At 36.1% G+C, this 25,740-nt stretch overlaps 5 protein-coding genes across 12 annotated transcripts in view; 1 reads left to right on the top strand and 4 right to left on the bottom strand.

The window, feature by feature from the left end:
- Positions 1–9,852, bottom strand: part of LOC116010538 (exocyst complex component SEC8) — a 14,544-nt gene extending 4,692 nt beyond the window's left edge. Inside the window, exons 1-18 of one of the 4 annotated variants that reach the window (XM_031249996.1) lie at positions 9,616–9,852; positions 9,415–9,544; positions 8,918–9,130; positions 8,188–8,361; positions 7,305–7,409; positions 6,206–6,315; positions 5,737–5,916; positions 4,846–5,014; positions 4,633–4,739; positions 3,882–4,189; positions 3,602–3,765; positions 3,340–3,455; positions 2,513–2,583; positions 2,038–2,168; positions 1,918–1,967; positions 1,030–1,130; positions 556–668; positions 137–244 (exon numbers count right to left, since the gene is read on the bottom strand). In XM_031249996.1, the coding sequence (XP_031105856.1) occupies positions 137–244; positions 556–668; positions 1,030–1,130; positions 1,918–1,967; positions 2,038–2,168; positions 2,513–2,583; positions 3,340–3,455; positions 3,602–3,765; positions 3,882–4,189; positions 4,633–4,739; positions 4,846–5,014; positions 5,737–5,916; positions 6,206–6,315; positions 7,305–7,409; positions 8,188–8,361; positions 8,918–9,130; positions 9,415–9,456 (2,262 nt within the window). In that variant the 5' untranslated portion in view covers positions 9,457–9,544; positions 9,616–9,852. The remainder of the gene's footprint in view (positions 1–136; positions 245–555; positions 669–1,029; positions 1,131–1,917; positions 1,968–2,037; positions 2,169–2,512; positions 2,584–3,339; positions 3,456–3,601; positions 3,766–3,881; positions 4,190–4,632; positions 4,740–4,845; positions 5,015–5,736; positions 5,917–6,205; positions 6,316–7,304; positions 7,410–8,187; positions 8,362–8,917; positions 9,131–9,414; positions 9,545–9,615) is intronic. The other 3 variants (XM_031249998.1, XM_031249995.1, XM_031249997.1) reach the window with 3 other exon arrangements.
- A 2,054-nt stretch (positions 9,853–11,906) lies between these two features.
- Positions 11,907–16,432, top strand: LOC116009915 (protein FLOWERING LOCUS D). Its single transcript, XM_031249108.1, has 4 exons — positions 11,907–13,886; positions 14,498–15,250; positions 15,355–15,400; positions 15,496–16,432. Exons 1-4 carry the CDS (start codon positions 12,119–12,121, stop codon positions 16,169–16,171), a joined length of 3,243 nt encoding a protein of 1,080 aa, XP_031104968.1. The 5' UTR covers positions 11,907–12,118; the 3' UTR covers positions 16,172–16,432.
- Positions 16,433–16,946: 514 nt separating this feature from the next.
- Positions 16,947–18,944, bottom strand: LOC116011223 (50S ribosomal protein L18). The gene is made up of 4 exons (XM_031250757.1): positions 18,498–18,944; positions 18,311–18,405; positions 17,406–17,558; positions 16,947–17,235 (listed from the first exon to the last, which is right to left on the bottom strand). Exons 1-4 carry the CDS (start codon positions 18,622–18,624, stop codon positions 17,080–17,082), a joined length of 531 nt encoding a protein of 176 aa, XP_031106617.1. The 5' UTR covers positions 18,625–18,944; the 3' UTR covers positions 16,947–17,079.
- Positions 18,945–19,356: 412 nt separating this feature from the next.
- On the bottom strand, positions 19,357–22,890 carry LOC116011446. 5 transcript variants are annotated; one of them, XM_031251010.1, is made up of 4 exons: positions 22,653–22,890; positions 22,244–22,340; positions 22,048–22,118; positions 19,357–20,573 (listed from the first exon to the last, which is right to left on the bottom strand). In XM_031251010.1, the coding sequence occupies exons 3-4, from the start codon at positions 22,053–22,055 to the stop codon at positions 19,745–19,747; spliced, it is 837 nt and encodes a 278-aa protein (XP_031106870.1). In that variant the 5' UTR covers positions 22,056–22,118; positions 22,244–22,340; positions 22,653–22,890; the 3' UTR covers positions 19,357–19,744. The 5 variants fall into 5 exon arrangements, with proteins under 5 accessions (XP_031106870.1, XP_031106871.1, XP_031106872.1 ...); XM_031251011.1 differs by having other exon boundaries at positions 22,663–22,890; XM_031251012.1 differs by lacking the exon at positions 22,244–22,340 and having other exon boundaries at positions 22,583–22,890.
- A 712-nt stretch (positions 22,891–23,602) lies between these two features.
- LOC116006195 (serine carboxypeptidase-like) overlaps positions 23,603–25,740 on the bottom strand; it is a 5,173-nt gene continuing 3,035 nt past the window's right edge. The window contains exons 4-9 of the mRNA XM_031246493.1: positions 25,434–25,577; positions 25,207–25,357; positions 24,924–25,012; positions 24,336–24,594; positions 24,128–24,261; positions 23,603–23,992 (exon numbers count right to left, since the gene is read on the bottom strand). Of these exons, the coding sequence (XP_031102353.1) occupies positions 23,864–23,992; positions 24,128–24,261; positions 24,336–24,594; positions 24,924–25,012; positions 25,207–25,357; positions 25,434–25,577 (906 nt within the window). The 3' untranslated portion in view covers positions 23,603–23,863. The remainder of the gene's footprint in view (positions 23,993–24,127; positions 24,262–24,335; positions 24,595–24,923; positions 25,013–25,206; positions 25,358–25,433; positions 25,578–25,740) is intronic.

The following is a 25,740-nucleotide window of genomic DNA, read 5'->3' as shown; positions in this document are numbered from 1 at the left end:
GGGGGGGATGCAGGTTTGGAAAAGCTTTTTCCACCATACTGGTCATGGATAATGCTTATTAAACCAGCGGCACCTACTTAATTAAAAACAAAATCAAAGACTAGATAAAGAACATGAAGTAAATGGAATAACTTGCCTCCATGTATGAAGTCCGGCATCTTTCGTATGTCCTTTCAAGAAAAGTTTGCACATAGTTCACAAGATCAGCCGCAAATTTAGGCATTGCTTGAGCCCAGCCAAGCACCTGCGTAAAAAGACTAAATTTCAGTACAAGAATTTGAGAATTTCAATTAAACTTATAAACCAGATAATGAATAAGAATAAGACAGCCCATGTCAGAGTGAAATAGAGACAGTTCAAGAAAAAACATACCAAATCAAGCAAAGTGTTCTTATTTATATTAATTTGTTTTCTTCAGGTTTTCAAAGTGAGTTGGAATGAAACTTTCATTCTTCCCAGTTTGTACTTTCCAAGAGTACAAGCATAAGTTCATAAATCATAACAAGCTCAAACCATGTAACAGCTTAAAAATCTACAGAAATAATTAACAGATACCTCTTTTGCTAAAAAGTCTATTGCCAAAAGTCCTTGTAACACAGGTCGTCCTTTCCCAATTGAAGAAGAGTAAGAAGTAGCAGCTTGTGCTCGTGGTCGAAATGCAGCTGGGCCTGTAAAGCAATAGTTTAGAATAGCAATTTGTGGTAACCATTCTTGTGGCATAATAATCTGTACTTGATTTATGTCAAAGAAATAATTACACAAACATCACGTTTAGCTTTGTTGTGTAGTAGTAGGTGATCAAACAATAGTAGATGCTTATACTAGTAGCATCAATAGTCATTTGTTAACCTGTATTTCTTCATATCAAGACATAATTGATGTATTCCCTAACATTTCTAGAACAGGTGGAAGTATCACGTAATATTGATGCATGATGCCTAATTTATACTTGTAATTAGCACACTATTTCTTTCTTAGGGGTAGCTGGTATTAACTAAGGTAAATTGAGAGAAGTGTCATAGGACTTACTTGCTATGGCCTGTTGTACAGCTTTCCTGTAATCTACAAACATTGCTGGTAAGAAGTGATCCTTCACAAAGTTCTCAACAAATGCTAGCAACCCATCATTCCTGCAAATGTTAAGTGCATTACAACTATCAACAGATATCTTACATTAGAAACAATGAAGTACAAATATAGCAACATTCAGTTGATGTTGACTTCAGACCCCTAAAGTCCTAAACTAGCAAATTGCATACTTAATCTAATGACCTTTGAGTTTCTAGCATGTGGAAAAAAAAAAAAAAAAGTTTGCACAACCTCTTAGCTTTTTAACACAATTCTAATTAGTCCCTAATATTCTTTTTGCATCATAACTTGCATGAAAATATGAAACTCAACTTTACTGGAAATACTTGACTAAGCCAATGCCAATCCATAGCCACCCATTTCTATATTCTCTTTCTACTCAACAAAACCCTTGAAAAGATCAATCCAGAACCTTGATCTATTACTGTTTTCTACTTAACAAAGCCCTATGCCTCCAAGGCTGTCACCAATCCAATACATCAAAAATTCAATTACACCAAACTTCCATCCCTAGCTGCCCTATTATGTCTTTGTGCAATTCTTTCTTTCACCTTCCATCCACCAAACTGCAATATTCCTTGTCCTCTCAGTAGGCAGTCCTAAATTAAATTGTAAATTTGGAAATACTTTATCTCACAATGACATAAATATTTTAAATAAAAAAAATGCCAAAATAGTTACTAGTAAGGAAAAATCTTCCCCTAACATTTGCTTCCAACACTACAAATCCTAAATAAGTGAGACGAGTGGAAGGATTAGAGATACATTTATCCAAGGTGACTGACTGCCCACAAACACCAAAAGAGGCACACAATGTAACCCACTTACCCAAGTTGGGAATACTTTTGAGGCAGCATTGAAGCAACTTTATCTGTAAACTGCCAAAAAAAAAAAAAAAAAGTTATAGAATTTCCTTTTATTAACTGGAAAAGCTAAGATATCACATACCTGAAGAACAGGTCGGTATACAGATGCTGCTAAATATATTCCCTGCTCGGGTAAAATAGCTGTAGTACCATAACCTTCCTTAAGTACATTTGCACCCCTCCTGTTCCATCCTTGGCGAATGAGGTCAAGTCCTGAGAGTCAATAGTCACAGGCATAATATCAATATCATAAAGTGACTCAAAAGAGGCAAGTCTAATGTAAAAAAGAAATCCATAAACCTTCTTCAATGGGAAAGGCATTGAGTGGATAAATTTACAATAATGTCATAAATCATTTTGCAGATGTAGGGTCATTTTTTCTCTTTAATTTTATTTTTTTTTTCATGTGGAAGACTTTCGACATCTATTTAAAATTTTCACCAGTGGATGTGTTCCCTTTCTTTAGCTGCTAACAGATAGAACATAAAACCAACAAGTCATGCATCCAAGTAACAGCATATATATTGAAGAATTACCCCAGGCTCATGCCTACTTACCCTGGTTAGGAATGGATACAGCAGCATCTGTGAAGCGAAAAGCAAAAGTAAGACCATCTTCTGATCCATCTCTGTAACCAATAAGCAATGAAATAGTCAATTCAAAATAAGTCTGCCATTTAGAATATGAAATACAGAAGAAAAGAACACAGCAATACAAATTGAAAAATACAAGAGAAATATAACCTTCTAGCTCCCAATAGTTAATGTCATAGCTTTTTCCTATTCCTTTAACTCTCATTTAGACTTGTTTCACAAATAAACTGGAAAAATGTAAAAAACAAATATCTTCTTGGAGAAGGGCAAAAGGCAATTGAAAAATACAAGAGAAATATATCTTTTCATGCTGCCAATAGCTAATGTCATAGCTTTCTCGTCTTCCTTCTATTCTCATTTGGAATTGTTTCACAAGGAAATAGGGAATATCCACGATCATTGGGAATGAAAAGATCAAGTTCCATATCTATAGTGGAAACTGATTCTTCTCCAGACAACAGCCAACATGTATAAGTGAAACATATCTCTCTGACTTTTGACAAAGTGGAAATTAATAAAACCAAAGATTCAAAAACCAGTGCAAGATTAATTTTGCAACTGAAGTGGATGCATCTATTAAAAGAATATCCATTGCAGCTCTAATCACTCAAACCCCTACCCTCTCCCCCCCACCTCCCTTTTCAACCCAGAAAAATAATTTTTTTTTTTAAAAAGGATAAGTTCAGAAATAGAAGCCATTAAACGATGAAAATATGAAAAAGGTAAACTTGGAGCAAGACAAATAACACTTGAAGATTACATGCATGATAGTTGACTATTCATTCACTTGCCTCTTATCCTTTGAAGGTGTCTTGCTTGCAAGTCTAGCTGTTTGGACAGCAGCATCTGCAGAAGCAGCTTCAGGTGTTGCTCGTAGGATCTCACATATCAGTTGTTGGCATTCACTCTATTTACACAGTTATAGAATAAAATTTACATCTAAATACAATGTCAAGGATTTATGCATGTCAGCATGTGTACTGTAATGAAACTAACCAACTGGATAGAATTAGGACGAAGATGCAAATAACAAATAAAGCAGAAGAACAAGACCTGTAAGACAGTCAAGGAAAAGCCAATACTATAGCCTCCAGTATCATTAGATATGTCGGAATCTGGATTCCAGTTAATATCTGCTGGTATAGACTTTGGCGCATTCAAGTCAAATTGTTGCGAGGATTTTGACTCTAGAAGCTCCCCAACAATGACATGGTTCTCTGAAATGTTGTATAAGAACGTATATAAGTTAAAGCAAAAGTATAATAGCAGTCCGTTTTAGGAACTAATATTACCACAAATGAAAATGGAATTATGAAGATTATATGTCACTGACCAAATATATGAGCAACAGTATCCAAAATTGAATCAAGAAGCTCCTTTGCAGCAGCCTGAGCTGCTCCTGTAGGAGCCATTACAGATGAGACAGGACTGACTGCAAGAACCACTCCAGCCAATGATATCCCATTTTGGCACTTTTGTTTAGGAGGCTGATAACTCTCAAATTTTCCTTTTAGATAGTGTAGACCTGTAATACCCTTATGAGAAGTTGGGCCAATGCCATGCCTTGAACTATTGATGTTCTGTGCATGAGATTTTATCTTGGTAGTAATTATCTCATGAATGGTAGGCCTCAACCTTTGACTGTTACAAAGATAGAAAATAAGAAAAGGAGACAGAGTTAACACTTTTGATACAGATAGAAGAATCTGCCAAGAATGGTGATAAATAATTAATTGAACTAAAAAAATTATACTGAACCATTTATATCATGATAAGGGATGAGGAGATGGTCAATTGAACATAGTCTCATTAGAATACTCCCCACCCCTTAAATAAAATTAAAAATAATGCAGAAGAAAGGTGTGTGCATGCAAGCTTCTTCAGCTACAGAAAGAAAGTTTCAACTACAAAATAGATATCTTCTAGATGAATTGTTAAATATAGCTGAGAAGTAAGCTGTAATCGTCGCAAATCCAATTTACCTTCTGTTTCAACATAGTCCAAGCAGCAAATTCCTGTTAAGTTCATTCTATAATAAAGGAACTTTATGAATTAATTCTGCAAAGCACGAAACTTCAACTCACCATATCATAGCACCAGCTGCAGCAACTTTGCCAAGCATACAAAGGCACTCAACCATGGTCTGCAGATACTTCACATGAAAGGGAGCTTCGCTCTTTCTCATTGCTTCCTATATTTAGAACAAAAGGTAATGAACTCAGCCTTTTGAAACTGGAACTCAATTAAAAGTTTGATCATTGTCACTGAATAGTATTAGTGTCAATTGTCAAACATACAACAAATTCATCAGGAGTAGAATCCGAAAGCCATATTGGAGTTTGTCGAGAAATGATCTTTGATTCCTTGAGAGCAACATCACCACCATTGGCCCTTATTGTATAACCATCTGATGTAGCATCATCATGTTCCAGAGCACCATCCTCATCATGACCATCGAATAATAAACTGAGAATTTGTCATAAGGGGAAAGTAAGTGAACATACTAAGGCACAAGTGCCAATGACATTTCCATATATTGTAGCAAACCCTTTTTAACAGAAACCTCATTGCTTATGTGTACTAACCAGTCCAAAAAATATAGTGTCATCCAGCCAACATAAGACCATTTTAGAAAGACTGCCTTCAACACCTTTTATTAAGCTTTCCTATAGTAACCCACACCCCCTAACCCAGCCACCTCCCATAAGAAAAAGAAGAAAAGGGAAATTCTAGGATGTTTAATGCTTTCTAACCCATTACAAGACTCCAGTTCTCAACTTACCATCCCATGAACTACCATGAAAGCAGGGTTAGTGAGAGACTGAAGTTTGAAGCCAAGGCTTACCAAGAAACTGAGATAGACTACAAACATGATTAAATTAAAGCAGCTCTTAAACTTGTGGAACAGTATCAATCATCAAATTAAGTGGCTATTTCAAAACCTAAAAATCTTTTAGCCTTAGAATCAGGTTTCCTATGCAATCACTAGTCATAATATATCAAGTTATCATTAGAATATCAATTGTTCATTGATGGAAACACTGCAAAAGGGAGAGTCAAATATTGCTTATAGATGAAGCCACTAAAAAAGAAATGTCAAAACAAAACACAAGGTGATTTATGAGTTATGACAAGACTTGAGGAGAATATTAGCTGAAGATTGTGTCAACAGATGATTGTTGCCTTACCCCCCATCAACAGAACTAGGTCTGTTAGATTCATCGCCAACTCCAAACAAACCAAACTGATTGTCACCTTTTAGTAGCCTGGTTCTTCGGGATAGAGGCTGTGAGTTGTTCATAGACAATGTAATAGCTGTTCTAGTTGACACTTCATCATCCCTTTCACTAATATTTAACAGAGCTGGACTGCATTATAAACGGAAATTTTCTGTTACTTTACAACTTTTCAAAGAAATAGAAAAAATTAATTAATAAGCAAATGCTTACGATCACAAAAGCATAATTGAAACCTAGGATGAAAGAATATATAGAACTGAAGAACTGTGAAGGACACAAATAGAAAAATATGAAATCCTAAACTTTAGTCTGATTTATTTATGATGGATACAATCATGTAAATGACTCACAATAATTTTATGTTGTAGAGGTAGATGTTCCAAGTTTCTTACAAATACAACCATTACAGACTATATACCTGTATTCACCCTTATTATAAAGGTGTGCATGCAGATCCTCCAAAACCTTGTAGAAGAGAATTCCCCGCAGCTTGGTCAACTCAGATCTGACATCCTGTAGAGCACCAACCTGAGGACAGCAAATAATGAGCCCACTAATGTACTAAAGCAACCTTTCAACGTGAATCATAAAGCAATTACAATGAGAGAGAAAAAATGAAGCTATATGTAAAAAATCTAGGAGTCTATTTACTTCATTTCTCTGTTTTATATTTTTTCAATTTTTTATTTTTCCAGTTTTCTAGTTTTCCCTCTCCAATTTTTCAAATTCATTTTCCAAATTTTTTGGGAATTATATAATCACATGTTAGATAAATACTTGAAAGGTAACAAACATTAAGAAATAAATTACAACTATTTAAATTACGTTATTTTAATTGTTACAAAATGTGATTTCGGAGAGTACGTGGTGTTGAATTTTTATTTTTTTTTAATGTTGAAAATACCCACCAAAAAAAAAGAAGGAACGTTGAAAATGCATGAGCGAGGGGGGGGGGGAGAGAGAGACAGAGAGAGAGAGAGAGAACATTGAAAATGCACCCAAAAAAAAAAAAAAAAAGAAGAAGAAGAAGAGAGAACCAAACTACAAAAAGCTGATACCAGGATTCAAAATTGGAATGTACTGTTCATCCGTGCATGCTACCTCCCGTTTCTCCAATTTGGAGAATTAAACAAAGTTTTTTTCCAAATTGCAGAAAAATGGAGAAATATTCTCCATTTTTTATTTTGGTAAAATGGTAGGTAAACATGCTCCCGTTTCTCCAATTTTCATTTTTCCAAAAAATTACTCATTTCTCCAATTATTAAACACACACTTTCAACACTTTACATGAAATGAGAATGAAGAATAAGTCTTCTTTGCTAGAAATACATATATATACATACATAGCTTTCCAAGAAGTTAAAAAGATGGGAATAATAAGAGTATACTGAGTTCTAAGTAAAATAGAATATGCACACCAGGATAGGACTTAGATAAGATATTTCCCTGTAGATATATTTCAATGCAGCCATAAAAAAGTGAAAGAATTAAGAAATTAATTTGCGGAGACAACTAACAGTCTGAAGGCCCTCTCTTTCAAGCATTAGAGCTGATTGAACTTGCAACTGCACTGCAGCATAAAACTTCTTTTCAGAAATCAGCTTCTCAATCCGAGCTGGAACCTGAGATGCATAATAAAATATGACTCAGTAATTTCTTTCTCTAAGAGCCCAAAGTGAAACCATCCATGCAAACAAGTCATGTACAGTCAGAGCTAAACGCAATCTAGTCAGATCAATTGACCACAGACCAATAGAATGTCGCTAAGACCTAAGATCTAGGTTCTATTTCAAAGTCAGGCCAGATCCAAAATTGATCCAAGTGAACTACTGGAAGAACAGATGGGATAGTGTCCTTGGTGATATTTGGTATGAGAAATGAATCCTTTGTTATTAGAAATATGAGCTTTGCCTAGTGATTTTTCCCAAATGATATGCACAAATTTTGTTACTATTTTGGAATGTTTAAGTAATAAAGGAAAAGGCCAAATTAAGTACAATTAGTTCAGTCCTTGTATGATCTCCCTAAATGAGAAAAACTAATCAAATACCAGTTTTGTTTTAAAATCCTATATGATTAAATTCAAGGAGTGGCTCTTGGAAGGAAACCACATGAATACAAATTAGAAGGCATAATGTGATTATGTGAAGGATAACAGCCATGTTAAATTACTTATGCCCATTGCAACTGCTTTTGCTTTCAGTTCACACCAGAGGGCTTCTTGCCTCTGATTGCACTTTTTCCTTTTTTGGATACCGCTATTTCTTTCTCTTGAAGCATTTGCAATCTACAACTATTATCATTACAACTAGTGTAGACACTCTCACACTTTAACAAAGCAAACTAGAAAGATAGAGATGAAACTGTATAATAGATATAGGCAAACAAAAAGCAGTTGACCTTAGCTATGCCTTCAATTTGATCTAAGAGAGTCATAATATGCCGCAGAGTAACCGACCGATACCATAACTGATGCAATTGCTTATTACGGGTACCCAGGAGTTTCTTCGCATCAGACAAATCACCCTTTAAGACAGCAATGCTCTGGGCAGATTCACTAAATAACCGCAAGATCTGCATGGTGATGAAAATAATACTAATAATACATTCTCCTATAACTTACACGTAACATCTATTAAACATTCTTTACCTTACCAAAAGGATAAAAAAGATGTATCAGCAATGACATATAAATTATAATTTAGCACTTGCAAAATGGGAATGGAAAGAGAAAAACAAAACAATGATATATTTTGGTTGAGACTGTTAACAGGTCATTTGCTATTAGTCCATGTATTTGCAAATTTCAGGAAGGATTGATTCCAAAGTTTGAAAGCATCTGGGTTTTTACCAAACTGAAGGAAGATAACACTCTTCAACAGGTAATGACATATTTAAAAATTACACACAAATGAATAAAATTTATAACACACAGAACCAGTTAGCCCTTTCTAACCACAGTATTGATTAACTCACTTTAAATGGAATTAAATCTTAAGCAGTAACAGATTTTTAAGGAAATACTTCACAAAATAACTTCATTACAGGAAGAAAGACGGTGATGTTCAGAAAAGATGTAAACTCCCCCCCCCCCCCCCCCCCCCCCCCCNATGAAGACCTATTTAAACACCTGGGAATAATTTTGAATTGCTTTATTGAATCCACCATGGTATGCGTGTACTACTTCATCCACAACATCCTCAATTATCCCACTCTGCTCCTTCAAAATCTGCACATCACCTTCCCGATCTTTTGAGGTCAAAATATGCACTACATGGGGAAGCGAATCAAACCGTGCAGCTGTCCAACTTTCATCTATCTTAGATAATTCTTCCCTTAAGTACTGCATTTACCATAAAACACAATTACAACACAATCTAGAATCAATCAAAATTTATGCATGAAAACTACCGGCATTTCCAATTTTACACAAGGAAGTGGTCCACCAACAACGATTGAACCAACAGATAATGCCAACGGACAATTCCAAAATAAACATGAAGTTACAGCCGCTTCATCAATCGCCTCAACACCGGCCATAATTTCGAATCCAGCAACAGCGGAAAACTATTCAAGCTAAAGCTCAAGTAAAATTAAGGCGAAAAATGAAGTGAAATGGAAACTCACCGACTTGTCTCGCGGAATTGGGAGTCCATCAAGGAGTCCCATCTGAACTCACTCAGCTCAAGCAAACGCAAATCCTCCTGCAAGTCAACTACTCCCATTCATATCACAAAATTCTCCTAACTACGCATTTCTGCAAGAAGAGAAAACACATATACACGCAAATAAGTTGATGAAATAACTAGAAAAAAAAAAACAAAATACCTATTCAGATCTACGAGACTCCGGCGCGGGGAGAATGACGGATCAGAGAAACTGTATGAGATCGCGTACGGAAGTAGGCGGTGAGGAAGGGAGAGCGCCTGGGAAACAAGACCAGAGCAACGCAGAGCTGGAAAACGAAGATGATGATGTCAGAAATCAAATTTAGTAATTACGGAGTAATTATTACGCGTATTGCTCAAATTTTGTTTATCTTTCTATTTTTTACTGTTTTTGCTTCCAGGCAATACTGTCAATGCATCTTCCGGGATACAAGTCAATGCAGGTCATTGGCAATGGTTAACGCAAGAAAAGGCTTCCACGTTTCTACTGTCTGGCATTATTTTCTTCGTCAAAGATTAAAACACAGGATATTCTTTGAAAAGTTTTATTATCTTCTCCCATTTTCAACTTAATTATAGAAGTATCACCTAATGGTATAGTATGATATTTGTGACAATGCTAAAATAGTAAAGTAATTGCTAATGTTAAGAATGATTTTGACTTGATAAGTTGTTGAATATGATACTTATAATTTTAATGGCATATAATAAATAAATTATGAATTTTGTCCAATAAAAATAATAACAAAAAATAATAATTAGTTTTGTCTAAATTTGCAAGTGGATTTTAATTATGTATGTTATGTCGCTATAAGGTTATTTTCAATTTAAAATACCAAATTTTATTTCGAAAAATATTCTCAACATATTTTTATATCAAAATTTTTTTGAAAAAATGGTCCAATATGTCATTGATTGGGGATGAACTTCGTCCCACTCAATTAATTTTATAGATCCGTCCCGACACATGTCCTTAAAAGTACTCAATGTTTTATAATACAAGTTGGATCTTTTAATGTTGAGTTTACACTAATTATAAATACTACTACATGACGTGGCATTTTACACCATGGACCATGGTCCACATAACATTATAGACCCTATATCAAAACGACGAGGTGCATAATTCATACTCGTTAAATACAAAAAACCACAACACTACATATATATATATATATATATATATATATATATATATATATATATATATATATATTCAAATATGATTTATGTACAAAATTTGTGTTTATAGACATGGAATTTCACAACTACACAACAAGTCATAACATAAAACACAATTACTAATTTGTTTTAAATACATAATTTATATTCTTAAGGTATAAAATTTCATGAGCATCTTCAATTACTTGGTTTTTGCACAAGTAGAACATATGAGGGAGGAAAGAAAAAGGTAATAAATGAAGGTGGTCTCTAGTTGGCAACCACCCTGAGAGCATTCTTATCAATGGGAATATTTCACGGTATTTTAAGAGTTTTTGTAAGTGTGATTATGAAAGATAAAATGGAGTGGGAGAAAAAAAAATATAAAACAAATAAGATTTAAAAAAAAAATTAACAAAAAAAAAAAGGGTGAGGTGCGCGCCCGCATGGGCACTGCTGTGCGCCGAACGCGCCCAACAGTGAGCCTTGAATGAGAGCGAATCACATGCCTATTGTACTATGATCTCTTTATTTGCAGAAGAATCATTTTATGTCTCTCTCCTCCCTTTTTCTTGTCTTGGTGGCACATGCTCTGACATTATCCATCTATAATGCGCTGATAGGAATGCTCTTATCAGTTGGAGTTTTTTCTTTAGATTTTTGTGGGTCCCAGTTTCCACCTCGTTATCCACTATCGCATTCAATTATAAAAACTCTTCTCCACAGTAGTTTGAGTTTTTTTCTCATTTTTTTGTGGACTCACCAATTTGCCCCACTATATTTTAATTATTTATTTATCTAATTTGTTTATAAATTTATAATTGTATTACAAATAATTAAATATACGTGCTGGAACATGATTCAAGCATTTGCAGGAATATATTTTGCCTATTGTCTCACCCCCACATTAGTCCAAGATTATCTCTTTGCTTTGCCACTATTCCAAAAACCAAGTATGATACATTGATGTAGATGCTCTTAACACGCCTAGTGAGCACGTCACGCGTGTAATACACGCAATCATTAGACTGATGTCGGTGCACGCTACCATTTTTTTCTTTTTAATTATTTGATGAGGTCCATATTAGAAGAAAAAACTATTCTGCGTACAAGAACCTAACTTTCTCTCATTTTTTTATTCTATCACTTTCAAAAATTATATTGTGAAGCTCTAATACAAAACACAAAAATTTATAACATAAGACCCATGCGTACACCGGTTCATTAATGTGAACCATGGTCCATGTTATAAGGATGGACGATGCACACCGTGACAACAATTGTGTGAAATTTGCAGCCCAATCTGACACGAAAGGGTTTGGATTTTGGAGTGAGTTCTTCAATTTTCTGGAGACGGATGCCACCGGAACCCCAAGTCCATAACCAATCGATACCGGGTTATGTACCCGATTGACTGAATCCGGGTACGGGTTACATCGTCGTCTTCTTCGCCATCGTGTTCCAGCTTTGTACTGAAGTGAGAAGCTCACAAACACACAGATATGGATCCATCAAACCAAACCCCTAATCCGGACCACCCGTACATTACCAGTAACAACCCGCTACATTTCACCATCCATTTGCCGCAATCAAACCCCATTCCAAACCCTAACCACAGTTTCAATCCAATCCCAATTTATGATCATAACCCTAGTACCTCAATCACTCAACAATTGATCTCTCTCTCCATTCCGCGGAAGCGAAGGCAAGGCCGTCCTCGAAATACCACAGCGTCGAACCAGGTATATAATAATGTACAATTTCTCGGACCCCTGTCAGAAAATCCCAATTTCTCGAGACTTAATGGAGTTGGAGGCCCTAATGCTGTCACCAATTCCGCTGTGCAAAGACAAAGCGCTGCCGACGTATCGGACGAGATCATCGTGATCAACAAGGAGGCCACGTCCGAGGCCTTGATTGCGCTAACAGCTGGTTTTCCAGCTGACTCGCTTACAGATGAGGAAATTGATGCTAGGGTTGTTTCTATGGTTGGTGGGATTGAACAGGTAAATTACATTCTCATTAGGAATCATATTATTACGAAATGGCGGGAAAATGTGTCTACTTGGGTGACAAAGGATATGTTTGTTGATATTATTCCGAAGCATTGTAGTACTCTACTGGATTCTGCATATAACTACTTAGTTTCGCGTGGATATATTAACTTTGGAGTGGCACCAGCTATTAAGGAGAAGATTGTTCCTGACCCTAGTAAGCCAAGAGTGATTGTTATTGGGGCTGGACTGGCAGGGTTGGCTGCAGCAAGACAATTGATGTCATTTGGGTTTAAAGTGACAGTCTTGGAGGGAAGGAAGCGTGCGGGTGGAAGGGTGTATACAAAGAAGATGGAAGGGGGGAATCGGACAGCATCTGCGGATTTGGGAGGGAGTGTGTTGACAGGAACATTGGGGAATCCGCTTGGAATTCTTGCCAGACAACTGTCTTATACCCTTCATAAGGTGAGGGATAAGTGTCCACTGTATAGACCAGATGGGAAACCAGTTGATCCAGATTTGGATCAGAAGGTAGAGACGGATTTTAACAGACTTTTAGATCAGGCAAGCAAGCTCAGGCAGTCAATGGGAGATGTTTCTCAGGATGTGTCTCTTGGGGCTGCATTGGAGACTTTCCGCCAGGTTACTGGTAATGAGGTAAATGATCAGGAAATGAGCCTGTTTAACTGGCATCTTGCAAATCTGGAATATGCAAATGCTGGCTTACTTTCAAAACTTTCATTAGCATTTTGGGACCAAGATGACCCCTATGATATGGGAGGGGATCATTGCTTTTTGCCTGGCGGAAATGGAAGGCTAGTTCAAGCTATGGCTGAGAATGTTCCTATTCTTTATGAGAAAACTGTGCACACAATTCGTTACAGTAGTGATGGCGTGCAGGTCGTTGCTGGGGCACAGGTCTTTGAGGGTGATATGGCACTGTGCACTGTTTCGCTTGGAGTTCTGAAGAATGGGTCTATTAAGTTTATACCAGAATTGCCTCAGAGGAAGCTTGATGGAATAAAAAGACTAGGATTTGGTTTGTTAAATAAGGTTGCAATGCTTTTCCCACATGTTTTCTGGGGCACTGATCTTGACACGTTTGGGCATCTTGCGGAGGATCCTAGTCATCGTGGGGAGTTCTTTCTGTTCTATAGCTATGCACCTGTTGCTGGTGGTGCTCTATTGATAGCTCTAGTAGCTGGAGAAGCTGCTCACAAATTTGAGAGCATGTCCCCAACTGATGCTGTGACACAGGTTATTCAGATTCTTAAAGGTAAAACCACATTCACGGATGTAGTATTTGTATTTCTTAATATCAAGTTGTCAAACTCTATCTTGAAAGAACATATCCTCCCTGCTTAAATGTCTGCTTTTCTGGTAAGACTTTTTTTTTTTTTTTTTTGCAAATTTGTGATGTGAAAATCATGAGCAACTCTAGCAAGTGGCAAGTGGAATAATGGAAAGGAAATATATGAGAATAAAATCATTCAAAATTGTATATATTTGGTGGTATTTATTCTCATAAAACTCTGGGGGAGTGATTTGGACTAAAAGATGGGATATTAACAAGCAAGTAGAAACATGAGAAAGTATATGGCAGACCATTGCTTTACATAAGTTGCATCTATGTATTGAATATACTAATAAAGTACTTACCTTCCTTTTATACCACACTGTCCACCAAACTACCCATAACAAATGTGTCGTCTCTCTTCAATATCAACAACAATAATAATTCACTTCTTTTATATAACAAATATCTGCAGAGCTACAATTTGCTATACTGGTTGAATAAATATTTGGTTCATATTATGTGAAGTTACAATTGCCTATTCAGTTTATCTCAACTCTCTTTTAACAAGATGCTTAACCCACTGCAATTAGGGATATATGAACCACAAGGAATTGAAGTACCTGAGCCTATCCAAACGGTCTGTACAAGATGGGGTAGTGATCCCTTCAGCTTAGGATCGTACTCTAATGTTGCTGTGGGTGCATCTGGGGATGACTATGATATTTTAGCTGAAAATGTTGGAGATGGAAGACTTTTCTTTGCAGGGGAAGCCACTACAAGGCGTTATCCAGCGACTATGCATGGAGCTTTTCTTACTGGGCTTAGAGAAGCTGCCAATATCGCTCATCATGCTAGGGTTAGAAATTTGAAGTTGAAAGTTGAGAAAAACCCATCAAAGAATGCTCATTCTTGCGCTTCTCTTCTTGCTGATTTATTCAGGCAGCCAGACTTGGAATTCGGTAGCTTTTCTGTAATCTTTGCTAGAAAAGTTACTGATCCCAAATCAGCGGCAATTTTAAGGGTGACATTTAGTGGACCAGGTAAGAAAAGTAATGATGGATTAAAGCCTGACCAGCACTCAAATAAATTACTTTTTCAGCAGCTTCAGTCTCATTTTAATCAGCAGCAAGAACTTCATGTCTATACATTGTTATCTAAGCAACAAGCACTGGAGCTGAGAGAGGTGAGAGGGGGTGATGAGGCCAGGCTGAATTACATTGGTGAGAAATTTGGGGTGAAGCTGGTCGGGAGGAAGGGTTTGGGGTCATCCGCGGATTCTTTAATAGCTTCCATTAGGGCTGAGAGGGGAAAACGTAAACCTGGATCAAATCCTCTTAAATCTGGTGGGTAGTCTCTTTTGCCTTTTCCCTTTGTCAAATTGTCATTAGATACAAGCATTCAAGAAAATTGTGCCTGATATTTGTCTTTTCTTACCTTATTTTGGAAGGTATGTCAAATTCAAAAGTTGCCACTGCAAAGAAGAGATTAGTCAGGTATGATTGTACATCATCCTTTTTGAGTCAACCCTTTTCTTTTATCTTATTGTATTCACTTGTCTCAAATTTGTATATTCATTTTTTTTTTTCAGAAAAGCTAAAATAGTACGCAGAGGCAATGGACTTGCTGCACCCAACAGAGATACCAGAATGAAAGCAGTTTGTACTGCCAATAACCCTGCCCCTGCACCACACACTAACTCCGGTCCTAAACCAGTGAGCAATAACACTAGCGGCATGCCTCTTCCAAATCCAAATGATGTTGGCGTGAATATCAATATGGGGTCTAAACCAGCTAGTAGTAACGGCTCCACACTTCATCTAAACCCAAATGTTGCTGCAAGATTAGCAAGCAATACCCCTAGCTCTAGCCAGGTTTCTAATTCAAATAGTGAAGTGAATGTTAACATGGTGTCTAGGCCAGGGAGTAGTGGTACTGGTTATGCAGTGCCTTGGAATTTGAATTCGGATGTTGCATTTGGAGGACACGCCACTATGTTCACCCCGCCTTTGAATTCAAGTATCGGTTTGGATAACAACATGGATTCTAAACTAGGGGGCAGTGGCTCCACCCTGCCTCTGAATTGGAACGTTGATGCTCCATCAGTGCCATCGGGCAACAAAACCAGTAGCTCAACCCCTCCAAGCTTGACTCTTGAAGAAATTTTCTGGGATGATAGCAGTGGCTCCACTCTTCTCCCAAGTAATTGTGATGATAGCGCACAAACATTTGATCTACCTCCTAGTGTGAATTTTGATTTCCCATAGTTGATCATGAATCATTATTATTATTATTATTTCAATCCATCATGGAAGTCTTTTATAGTCCTGTCTCAATTACTGCTGGTAAATCAACCAGAAAGAGCCTCAAGTGTTCATTGGCAGAGTTGATTGGGGCGATTCATTAACATTTTGATATTAACAATACCTAAGCTCAACATTTATGTACTAACTTCTGTGGCAGAGGAAATGAGTTGTACTTTGATGTTAATTATCAAATATATAATGTACTTCTATAGTTTTATGGCATGTTTGGTTCATAGGAAATATTTTCTTAAGAAAATCTTTTTCTCAAATTTGAAGAAAAACATATTTTATCTTGTTTGATTAATATAGAATTGAGAGAAAAGTTACAATATAGACCTTCCATATCTTTAATGTGTAGGGACATTTTAATTTAATCTTAATAACTTATGTCTCACAAACAACCTTCTCACAAACAACCTTGTAGTCTAGTGGCACCTGGTGTCCCGTGTATGCTTCAAGTAGGTTGAAAAAGTAGCTATGAACATATACTACATTGTAATAGAGTCAATATTACTCAAAAAAAAAAAAAATTCCAATTTCCAAGTAATTTTATTTTTTATTTTTATAAAATTTAAATTCAATGTCTTCTCAATTCTTTCCTACGAAGTACAACCAATCAGACCATTAGTTATAAATTTTGTTTTAAATTCTATTGGTGAATAATTCTCAAACTGATATGCTGTCATTTTGTGCCAAGTTCCTACTTCCCACATTACTATCAACTACAAAACACATGTACATAAAGACACATGAAATGTTTGAGATATTTTTCAGTATACTTTTCATTATGTTCAACACAAGTATGTATCCTATTTCTAACAACTTACATTGCAACTGGCAAATCAAAATCAAAAGAAAATGCAAATGATTTATCGCATCAAGAACCCATGTTGGGAAATAGGAATCTCGAAAGCTTGCATTCTTTCTCCTCGAGCCAAACCATTGCGATCATAAGATGAAATCTCAGTGATGTTAAGATCAATGCAGGTCTTCACAAGCTCTTTGCCAATACGTTCAGCTGCTTCCTGAGACAAGATTGAGTGGGGCATTTCAAGTTTACTAATGGCATTCATACACAGCAAGTCATAATATGAACAAGAACTGAAACACTATATTACAAGATTTTGATTTTTGAATGCCATACCCAACTATCAATGTTTACTAAGCAGATCTCGAGGATGGTGAGTGTACTTACCATGATGCTGCAAGGAGGATCACCGCGAATTGATTTTTGCAGAGTGCTTCCATAAAACAAGCATTTCTTATTTTGATCATCTACCAGCATAGCATACAACTGTGTTTTTGAGCAGAACACTGAAAGCCTTGGTTTTGTGGGCGTACCATTATACTGATCAAGAAACAATATAAATAACTAAAGATCATGGTTCTGTAATATAGAAATGAATCAAACAAAAGATTATGTTTAAGAAGCCTGAGCAAGCAACACAAATTATTCGGCATTAAGCCCTTAGCATGGTTACAGACTTATACTATATCAAGTTAATTAGTGTAAAAACTGATCAAACATTTGGATCATTGTTATCAGCAAGGTCAATAAAATCTTTTATTATTATTATTTGTTGGATGACGAGGAAAACTCATAGCCACTACTCGAAAGTGTGCATTAGAAACTCCACCTTGTAATCCTAGTCGGCAAAGAACCACAAGGAAGTAAACCAGCATAGGTTATCCATAGATGACCAGCTCATCCCACCTTGTAACCCTAACCGACAAAGGACCACAAGGAGGTAAACCAGCCTAGATTACACATAGGTGACCTGCTCAAACTAATAGGTCACTCTCATGGGGAGTCGAACTTGAAACCTTGTGGTTATCAAACCACAAACCAACTTGGAATCTTTTGTTATTTTCAAAAGAGGAACCTGAGCCATCTTCTAGAGTTCTTGAGGCATTGAGGCTATGATTTACAGTGCAATTCTGTTTCCACCAATATTGCTTCATATTTTGCTCATGGAAAAGTAGTATAATTTATCCTAAGATACAACATAGTTGGTCTTTAATTATGTTCCCCAGTGCCCACATTGAAAAGAATAAACAATTGCAGGATCAGATACAAATGATTTTGGAATGAAGCACTACCTTCTTTCTTAATCTTCTGTTCCGAATCTTTGCATTCTCTGTCCGAGTATTGGCCCTGGATGTTGCTTGAACAACCAATGGGTTCATAACTAAGCCTGCAAAATATGATTTTAGAAGTGAAAATGACATGAACTACAAGAACCAATGATGATTAGTACAGTCTACTTAAAAGATAAATAAGACTTACTTCTACTTTGCACGGGAAGGATATGGGAGCAATTCATAGAAGTCCCAAGGAGTTGACTACTCTTGAATTGCAGTGAACTGACTCTAACACTCCTAGTAGTGAACAGTGCCATAGCTTCAACAACCATCTTCAGTTCCAGAAGACTCAATTTCCTGCCGAAATCACTCGAACGAGTTTAGCATCGTGCAACACCAAAGTAAACAAATAACAGTAGCTCTTTCGGTAATTTATTCAAACATCTAGCGTGCATCCATCTCTTCCCACGTTTCTGTAGCCACTCTGCCTGTGAATGTGGGCTAAACAGTAAGCTTGCTCGTGGGCTCGTGGCTAAAGGATAACTAACAGAGTACTGTGGCCCGGGAAGTTCTTGCGGCCTAGAAATCCAGAATTTCCTTTCTTTAGGGTAACTAAAGAAACTACCATCACAGGCATCACTATATGAAATTGATCTGTTCAAATCACTTCACAGTTTGATTTGGTTGAGATTTACGGAAAATGCTACTTTAAAAAAAAAATTATGTTACAATATACATACCATATGTTTATTAAAGTTATACTTCAAAGAAAATAAACATGACCTAAAAAGAGTAGTTGAGTGGATAAAATATAATTTTGTATTGAAAAGTTAAAATTTGATTATTATAACACTTTTTTGATTGAACTTGCGACACAATACTTTTTTATCTGGTCAAGCTCATAGCAATATAGCATTGCTAGAATTTTTTAATTTAATTTTTTTTTTAAAAAAAAAACTATGAATCTTCTCTAGGAAATCAAGGTTTTTTGTTTTGTTTTGTTTTGTTTTTTTTTTATTTTTTTTATTGGGAATTACTCAGGTTCAGGAGACAGCACCAGGATGAACAATCATAATACAATCTGTAAAATCAATTAATTTTGGATTACATGCAATCTTGTCCCCTAAATTCAACAATATTTTTCATCCCTTGTGACTTTTCTTTTTTACTTTGGCATTTATTCAGCTACAAAGGGTCAACCAGCAATGATACATATAGAGCCCTTCACAAGAAAGCATTATATGTTGCCCAGAATAATGAATCCCATCTGCTTTTTCATGTTTTTTTTTTTCAAGTAACGGAACTATATTAATTAGAACTATCAAAATCCAAAACATCCACAATGAAGTTAGGGGGAGTATCGAACCATTCCACATAGCCAGGTAAAGAAATAGCTTCCTTAGCCAAAGCATGGACAACCTGATTCCCTGACCGTTTATTTGCATTTTCATGTTATTCAGTCCTATCTTGCTGATCACCTGTTCCTTCCAACCACTCTTCCAGTTTTGCTTCCTTGTTAGCCCTAAATTCCTCGTAGTTATTTGACAAAGACAGCAACTGACCATGGGACAAGCTCCGATTCACCTGTGACTCGTGTAGCGCTTCATCTGTTTGACTCAGCAAGGGGAACTCATCGATGCCTGTCTTGGCAATAGTTGATGAAGAACTTGCATCTGCAGCTGATGAAGCCTGGTTTTGGGAAGACAACGAGGGCTCATGCTTCACTTGAATAGGTTCTCGGGTTTCAATTTGAGTCCACCTGAAGTTGCTAGCTCTTTGCCTAGCAGATTTGAACACATTCGACAAATAACTGCTGTTCTCACTATCTTGCTGCTCCATGCTGTTTGTAGTCATAAGGCTCCACGTTGAAGGGCCCCATGAAGTACTTCTCCCCATCCCGAAACTTGAACTGGGGGCACGGGCATTTATTAACCCTTTTTTCGGTTGGTTAGTTGACATGACAGCCAGGGAATGTTTAATCTCTTTGATCATCTCTTCAGCAATTGGAAAGCCAAACTCTTTCATTGATCCCATCATCGTTATAGAATCCTCTAAATCTTCCATATGCAAAGTCACCTCATGAGATTTCTTCGCCACAGTATTGTTAAGATTGACAAGGTTGGGTACTGCATTGTGGGTATGTTGTTGAATGTAGAAAAGACCCACCGAGGGTTCGTTTGCCAGAAATTTTATCATGTCTGCCAAGCTACTGGTTATCTCCGAAAAACCATCAACTGCAGAAAACTCGTGCATCCTCTTTAAGGCCAAAGGCTCATCATTGCTGGCAAATTTAATGACAGAAAGTGAGAAACAAACAAATATGCCAGACGCCAAAGATAATTATCTGAGTTGGGCTCCATAATAAATAAACAGAAAACATTGCAAATGATATATTTCTAAGCACGATTACTTGGATAAGATCGTTTTGGGAAATTGAACAGATATAATAATTCTCAGCAGCAAAATATTATAGAAACACTAGTCAATAGTATTAAGAGGAGGTTACAGTAACGTTTTCCTGTCCTATATCACTATAAGTAAACAAGATGGGCTGAACTTATCCTAGCTATACTACCGGGTATACTCAAAGATGGGTAGGTCCATCATAAAGCAATGACAGATGAATCCCGGTTCCACTTACGTATCCTTCTTAAACCAGTTATCATGCCACTATGCCAGCAATTTAAAGATGCATTAATAACGAGTGGTATTATCCATTGATCAAACAAAGCAAATGGCAAATACTAGAATTACTTATCCAGTTAACTACCTAGATAAGGTAAAAGCTCCATTATGACATTCTAGAAAGAATAGACATTTACCCTTAGATGTAACCAATCCCCCCCCCCCCCCCCCCAAAAAAAAATGTTTATGGGTTCCCTTGCAAAATAATAAAATCTTTACAACCACCCACGAACTGGAGAGTTCATGATTCACACAATAAAGCATGCCCCTATTGATGTCGTTTTACTTGATATTCAGCCAACTGATCACATCCTAAAACTAGATCATGGACTCCAATAACTTGGTGAGTGAAATACATTTACCAGATCATGAAGTAACTAGGTGTGGAAGTGTGGAACTAATGGTGAACCACGCCAATGAACGACTTTCACACTCCATGTGATTGGGTGGCCTCCAATAAGTTCTCAACCAAGGATTCCTTACACTTCTGGGTGATATACCAACCAAAAACCAAAATCCTAATAAATCTCAATAGGTTTCTTCGGTTCATTTCTGATTGTACATTTGTACCCAATCAACAATTTACCAAATAAATGGCCTCCCTAGTATCCCCATCCTATTCCACCTAGCATTTAAGTTCAAAAGCATTGCACATACATTTTGGACTTTTTGCACCTATTTCCTGCAAACCATAGCAGGTGCATTTAGGATTTGCATCATTTTAGAAAACCCCCCCAACACACTGAAAGAAATGCTAAAATCTATACATGTTGATCTGTGTTCCTTGGAGTGTTTAACACCTAGAATTTCAGTCTCTTGTAAATCTCACAACTCAAAAGTGGAATTGTTAAGTCTCATACATATTACATAGAGACAACACATTGCTCTTATTCTTTGACTTGATGCATACCAGAAACTGTCAGGCTAAGTTACCAAAATTACTTTATACTCCATAGTAAACAGTAATAAAGAGATAAAGATGTATAACTTAATATTAGTCTTCCAACGTAATCAAGAAAAGACAAATAATACAATATCTAATTCTAGCGCGATATCCAATCGTATCTTACTCAAACATAGATCATGTGCCCCCTTACAAGCTCGTTTGTGGTCAATTGGCAAATGCAAAAAAATGTGCAACCTGCAGATAGTTTGAAAGCAGCGATTAACTATTCATTGTCAAAAAAGAAAAGGAAAAGAAGCACATACCCCCATTAAAAAGAAAAGAACACATTTCACTATTTCAGCTAAAATAAATGGTCTTACAGAGCAAACCACTGAGTGAAGTATACAGAGACTTGCAGTGCAATTCAGGAAATTTTATCAGTCCATGATAAATTACATTGGAGACAATTTCCTATACCTATAGGGAAAAGACTCAGAAAAAAAAAAAAAATTAGCATGGCAACTCCAAGTTCAAAATATAATATAATTAGCATGGCAACTCCAAGGAGTTATCTCCTAAACAAAAACTTGTTTGTTTTCAAAAATCAAATAGCAAAATCATTAACCTCAAAAATCCAAACCCCAGAGGAATCTATCAATCAATTCCTACCAAGAAATAAATGCCCAAATTTCAAAATCCAAAATTTAGCTGATTCTCACTATTTCCATCCCTCTTTGCTGCATGTATAAGCGTTTAATGACGGGAGAGATGAAAAGAATGGATAGAAACCTCAGCTTACAGATCACAGTAAAGACATCTGAAAACCGCGAGCTGCTTTGGATCTTTATTTGGATGTGATTTTTCCGACGATGAAATACATATACATCCAAGTGTGATGAGTTGTTGTCTTCTGTTGATGCAACTGATTTTCAGATTTCTTGTACACAGCGATACATCATAATCATCCTTGCCTGAGTCGCCTAAAGTTCGAAAAGCATGAAACGGAATAGAGGCAACTTTCTGTCATTGGGTGACTTTGGGCCAAATTATACCATGTATCTGGTCTACCTGGACCTTGTCTAAAAATAATCTTTAGGTTTTATATTTGCAGATAACAAATTTTGTACATATAATTAATTGTTTGTATGTCTATAAATAAATTAAAGACATAACACATGATAATTATAGACATAAAATATGATAACTTCACATAAACAGGTACATAATATGTTAAATATAGATATACGATATGTTAATCAACATCTTATGTATTTACATAACATATTCTATACCTGTTGTTAACAATTTGTGTGTAATTAATATATTATGTTTCTTGGTTTAAAAGAAAATAAAATATTACGTGTTTTTAATTTTAAAGTTGTTATGTGATAGACTCCGAGTAATAAATTTTTTTTTTTGATTTCTGATTAATAATGGCAATTTTTTAACCTAAGTTTTTGGTTTCGCCGACTTACACTCTTGTATACAAAAATTTCATTCAAATTCAAACTCTATATTTGTGATTTTGTGACAAAGATTGAAGTCTACCTGGTCACTAAAAGTATGACAATGATTAAATATTACCTTATTTTTTTATGCAATATAATTATATTTAATTTAGATTAGTTAAAAGAGGAACAGTTGGAAAGCTAATGTCACTTTTAATACTTAAAAATTTTCATTAATAATATTATTACAAAAATTGATAACCAATTCTCTTATAATTCCTCAATAAGTAATTCAAGCGAACAGAAAAGTTGATATCTGAATAGAGATAATTTTGGGAAACAGAATAGTATACAAACTGGGTTCATGACAAAAGGCAACACCAAACGATGGCAAAGCAGCCCAAACATAATTATAGTTGGAGCCAATCAGTAGTCTGTTGATCAAAGGACCTAGGTGCAGTTCGTTTCAATATTAAACAAGACAGCCTAAGATTGTAATTATTTATTTGAAATCTAAACTCTATTCATGAGATTCAAGAAACTGTTTACAGATTACATTGAAGATATCAAATTTTGAGGCTCAGCCATTCTCCCAGAAAGCGAGCCTGCAGTCCACTTCTCCAGCATGTTGAGTGCAGCTTTCGGCTGGTCCATGGGAACCATGTGTCCAGCATCTTGGACCTGTTTTGTTCATAATTAATAAAACCGGGGCAAGAAATTGCATTGTTAGTTCGACTGACAACAATTCGCTGTTACAAAATGAAAATGTATCAAAGAAAAAGGGGCATTGGAGTCAAAGAAGGAAAAGAATGAGACCTTGAGGAAACTGAGAGGTCCATGGCTTTTTAATGATCCTGCTTCTGAGCCATCAACTTCAAAAGGTTCTTCAGAAGATGCTACAAACTCTTTCTGACCAGACCATTTCATGGCATGAACCCATCTCGAATTACCTACTCAATTTAAAAGAAATTAGTTTCCAATAAAACTACAGGTTTGGAGGACAAATAATGTAAAAATGCCATACCAAGCCAGTTGCAAATAAGATCATACTCTCCAGCATAAACAAGCAACCTTATTCCATCCTCAAGCAAAGCAGGGATGCCCACTTCAAGATTTCTCATCCAGTCAACGAGCATAGCCTTGTAAACAGTAGTACTACACGAGACAAAATCTATATCACCAACTCCTAGAGCTTTTTTGACAGAGTTCTCATTGAGCATATGTTCCATGCCTGAGAAGTCATAGCAGAGACGCCCCTCACACTTCTTTCTGATGTCATAGTACTGCAAATATCAATTGTTCAGGTCAACCATGATGTATCCCACCAAGTATTCAAACAAGACTTTTCTTATTTGGTCAAAACCAGAAAAGGAAGCTTGAGAGCCTTCGGACCAGTCCACTTATGCTAACAACTTTATACAGTACATGATATTCTGATCTTCAACAGAGAAAGTCTAAACTATCTGGCATAATCTCTATATGTTATATGGGCTTTTAGCATTGCATTTCCCTTGACAACTAGTTTGATGATTATAGATTATATTGTGAAAGCCACCACTTACAGTGTGGATGGAATAACAATATATCAAAGAGGACGTAATAATTTCCTTACATTGATATTACCAGCACGTGCCATAATAGAATTAAATAAGGCATTGCAAACTACGTAGGCTGCCACGCAAGAAATAGTCCCATTGGTTCCTGCATCATTTAAAGAAGAGAACATTCAGGAGGAAAACAGGAATAATATAAGGGAATGTGTTTATGCCTCAGACAATTCAAAAACACGGAAGCTATTTTATAAGGAAACTCGACACCCCCCCACCCCCCCAAAGAAAAAAACCTCTTTTTCCCATACAAGGAACCTGAGAAAAGAAAGGAAAAATATTTGTTACCACATAGTTTTATTGCAGCCTCACACAGTGGGACCACCTTGTTGATGCGCTGCCGATCAGACTCAGAAATTATTCCCATGTCAAATGCATAATCAGGGTAAGCTCTATATTGAATTGCTGGATCAGTGAGCCCATTACCGATCGCAAATCCCTTTTCAATCACTTTCAAGTTAGAGGGAGAATAAGAATAAGAGCAACAGCTGTAAATAGTTTCTAAAATACATTACCTTGAGGTTTACATGAATCCCTTCATTGGCTTTATTTCCCTTGTGTATCCTTGCAGCAAATGCGGGAATGTAGTGCCCAGCATATGATTCTCCAGTAATGAAAAAGTCATTCTTTGCATACTCAGGATGTTTTGTAAAGAAAGCCTAAAACATTAATATACTAATAAGTTGTTTATAAGCAGAAATAGCATGTATGCATTCTGTTACTTTCACATATAACTTTGAAAGATTTCTCTATACCTTCAAAAAAGTAAACTAGAAAAAAAAAAAAAAAAAAAAAAAAAAAAAAAAAAAAAAAAAAAAAAAA

Source organism: Ipomoea triloba, chromosome 2, assembly GCF_003576645.1.
Source record: "Ipomoea triloba cultivar NCNSP0323 chromosome 2, ASM357664v1".
NCBI lineage: Eukaryota > Viridiplantae > Streptophyta > Magnoliopsida > Solanales > Convolvulaceae > Ipomoea > Ipomoea triloba.
This window is presented reverse-complemented; position numbering and strand designations above follow the sequence as displayed.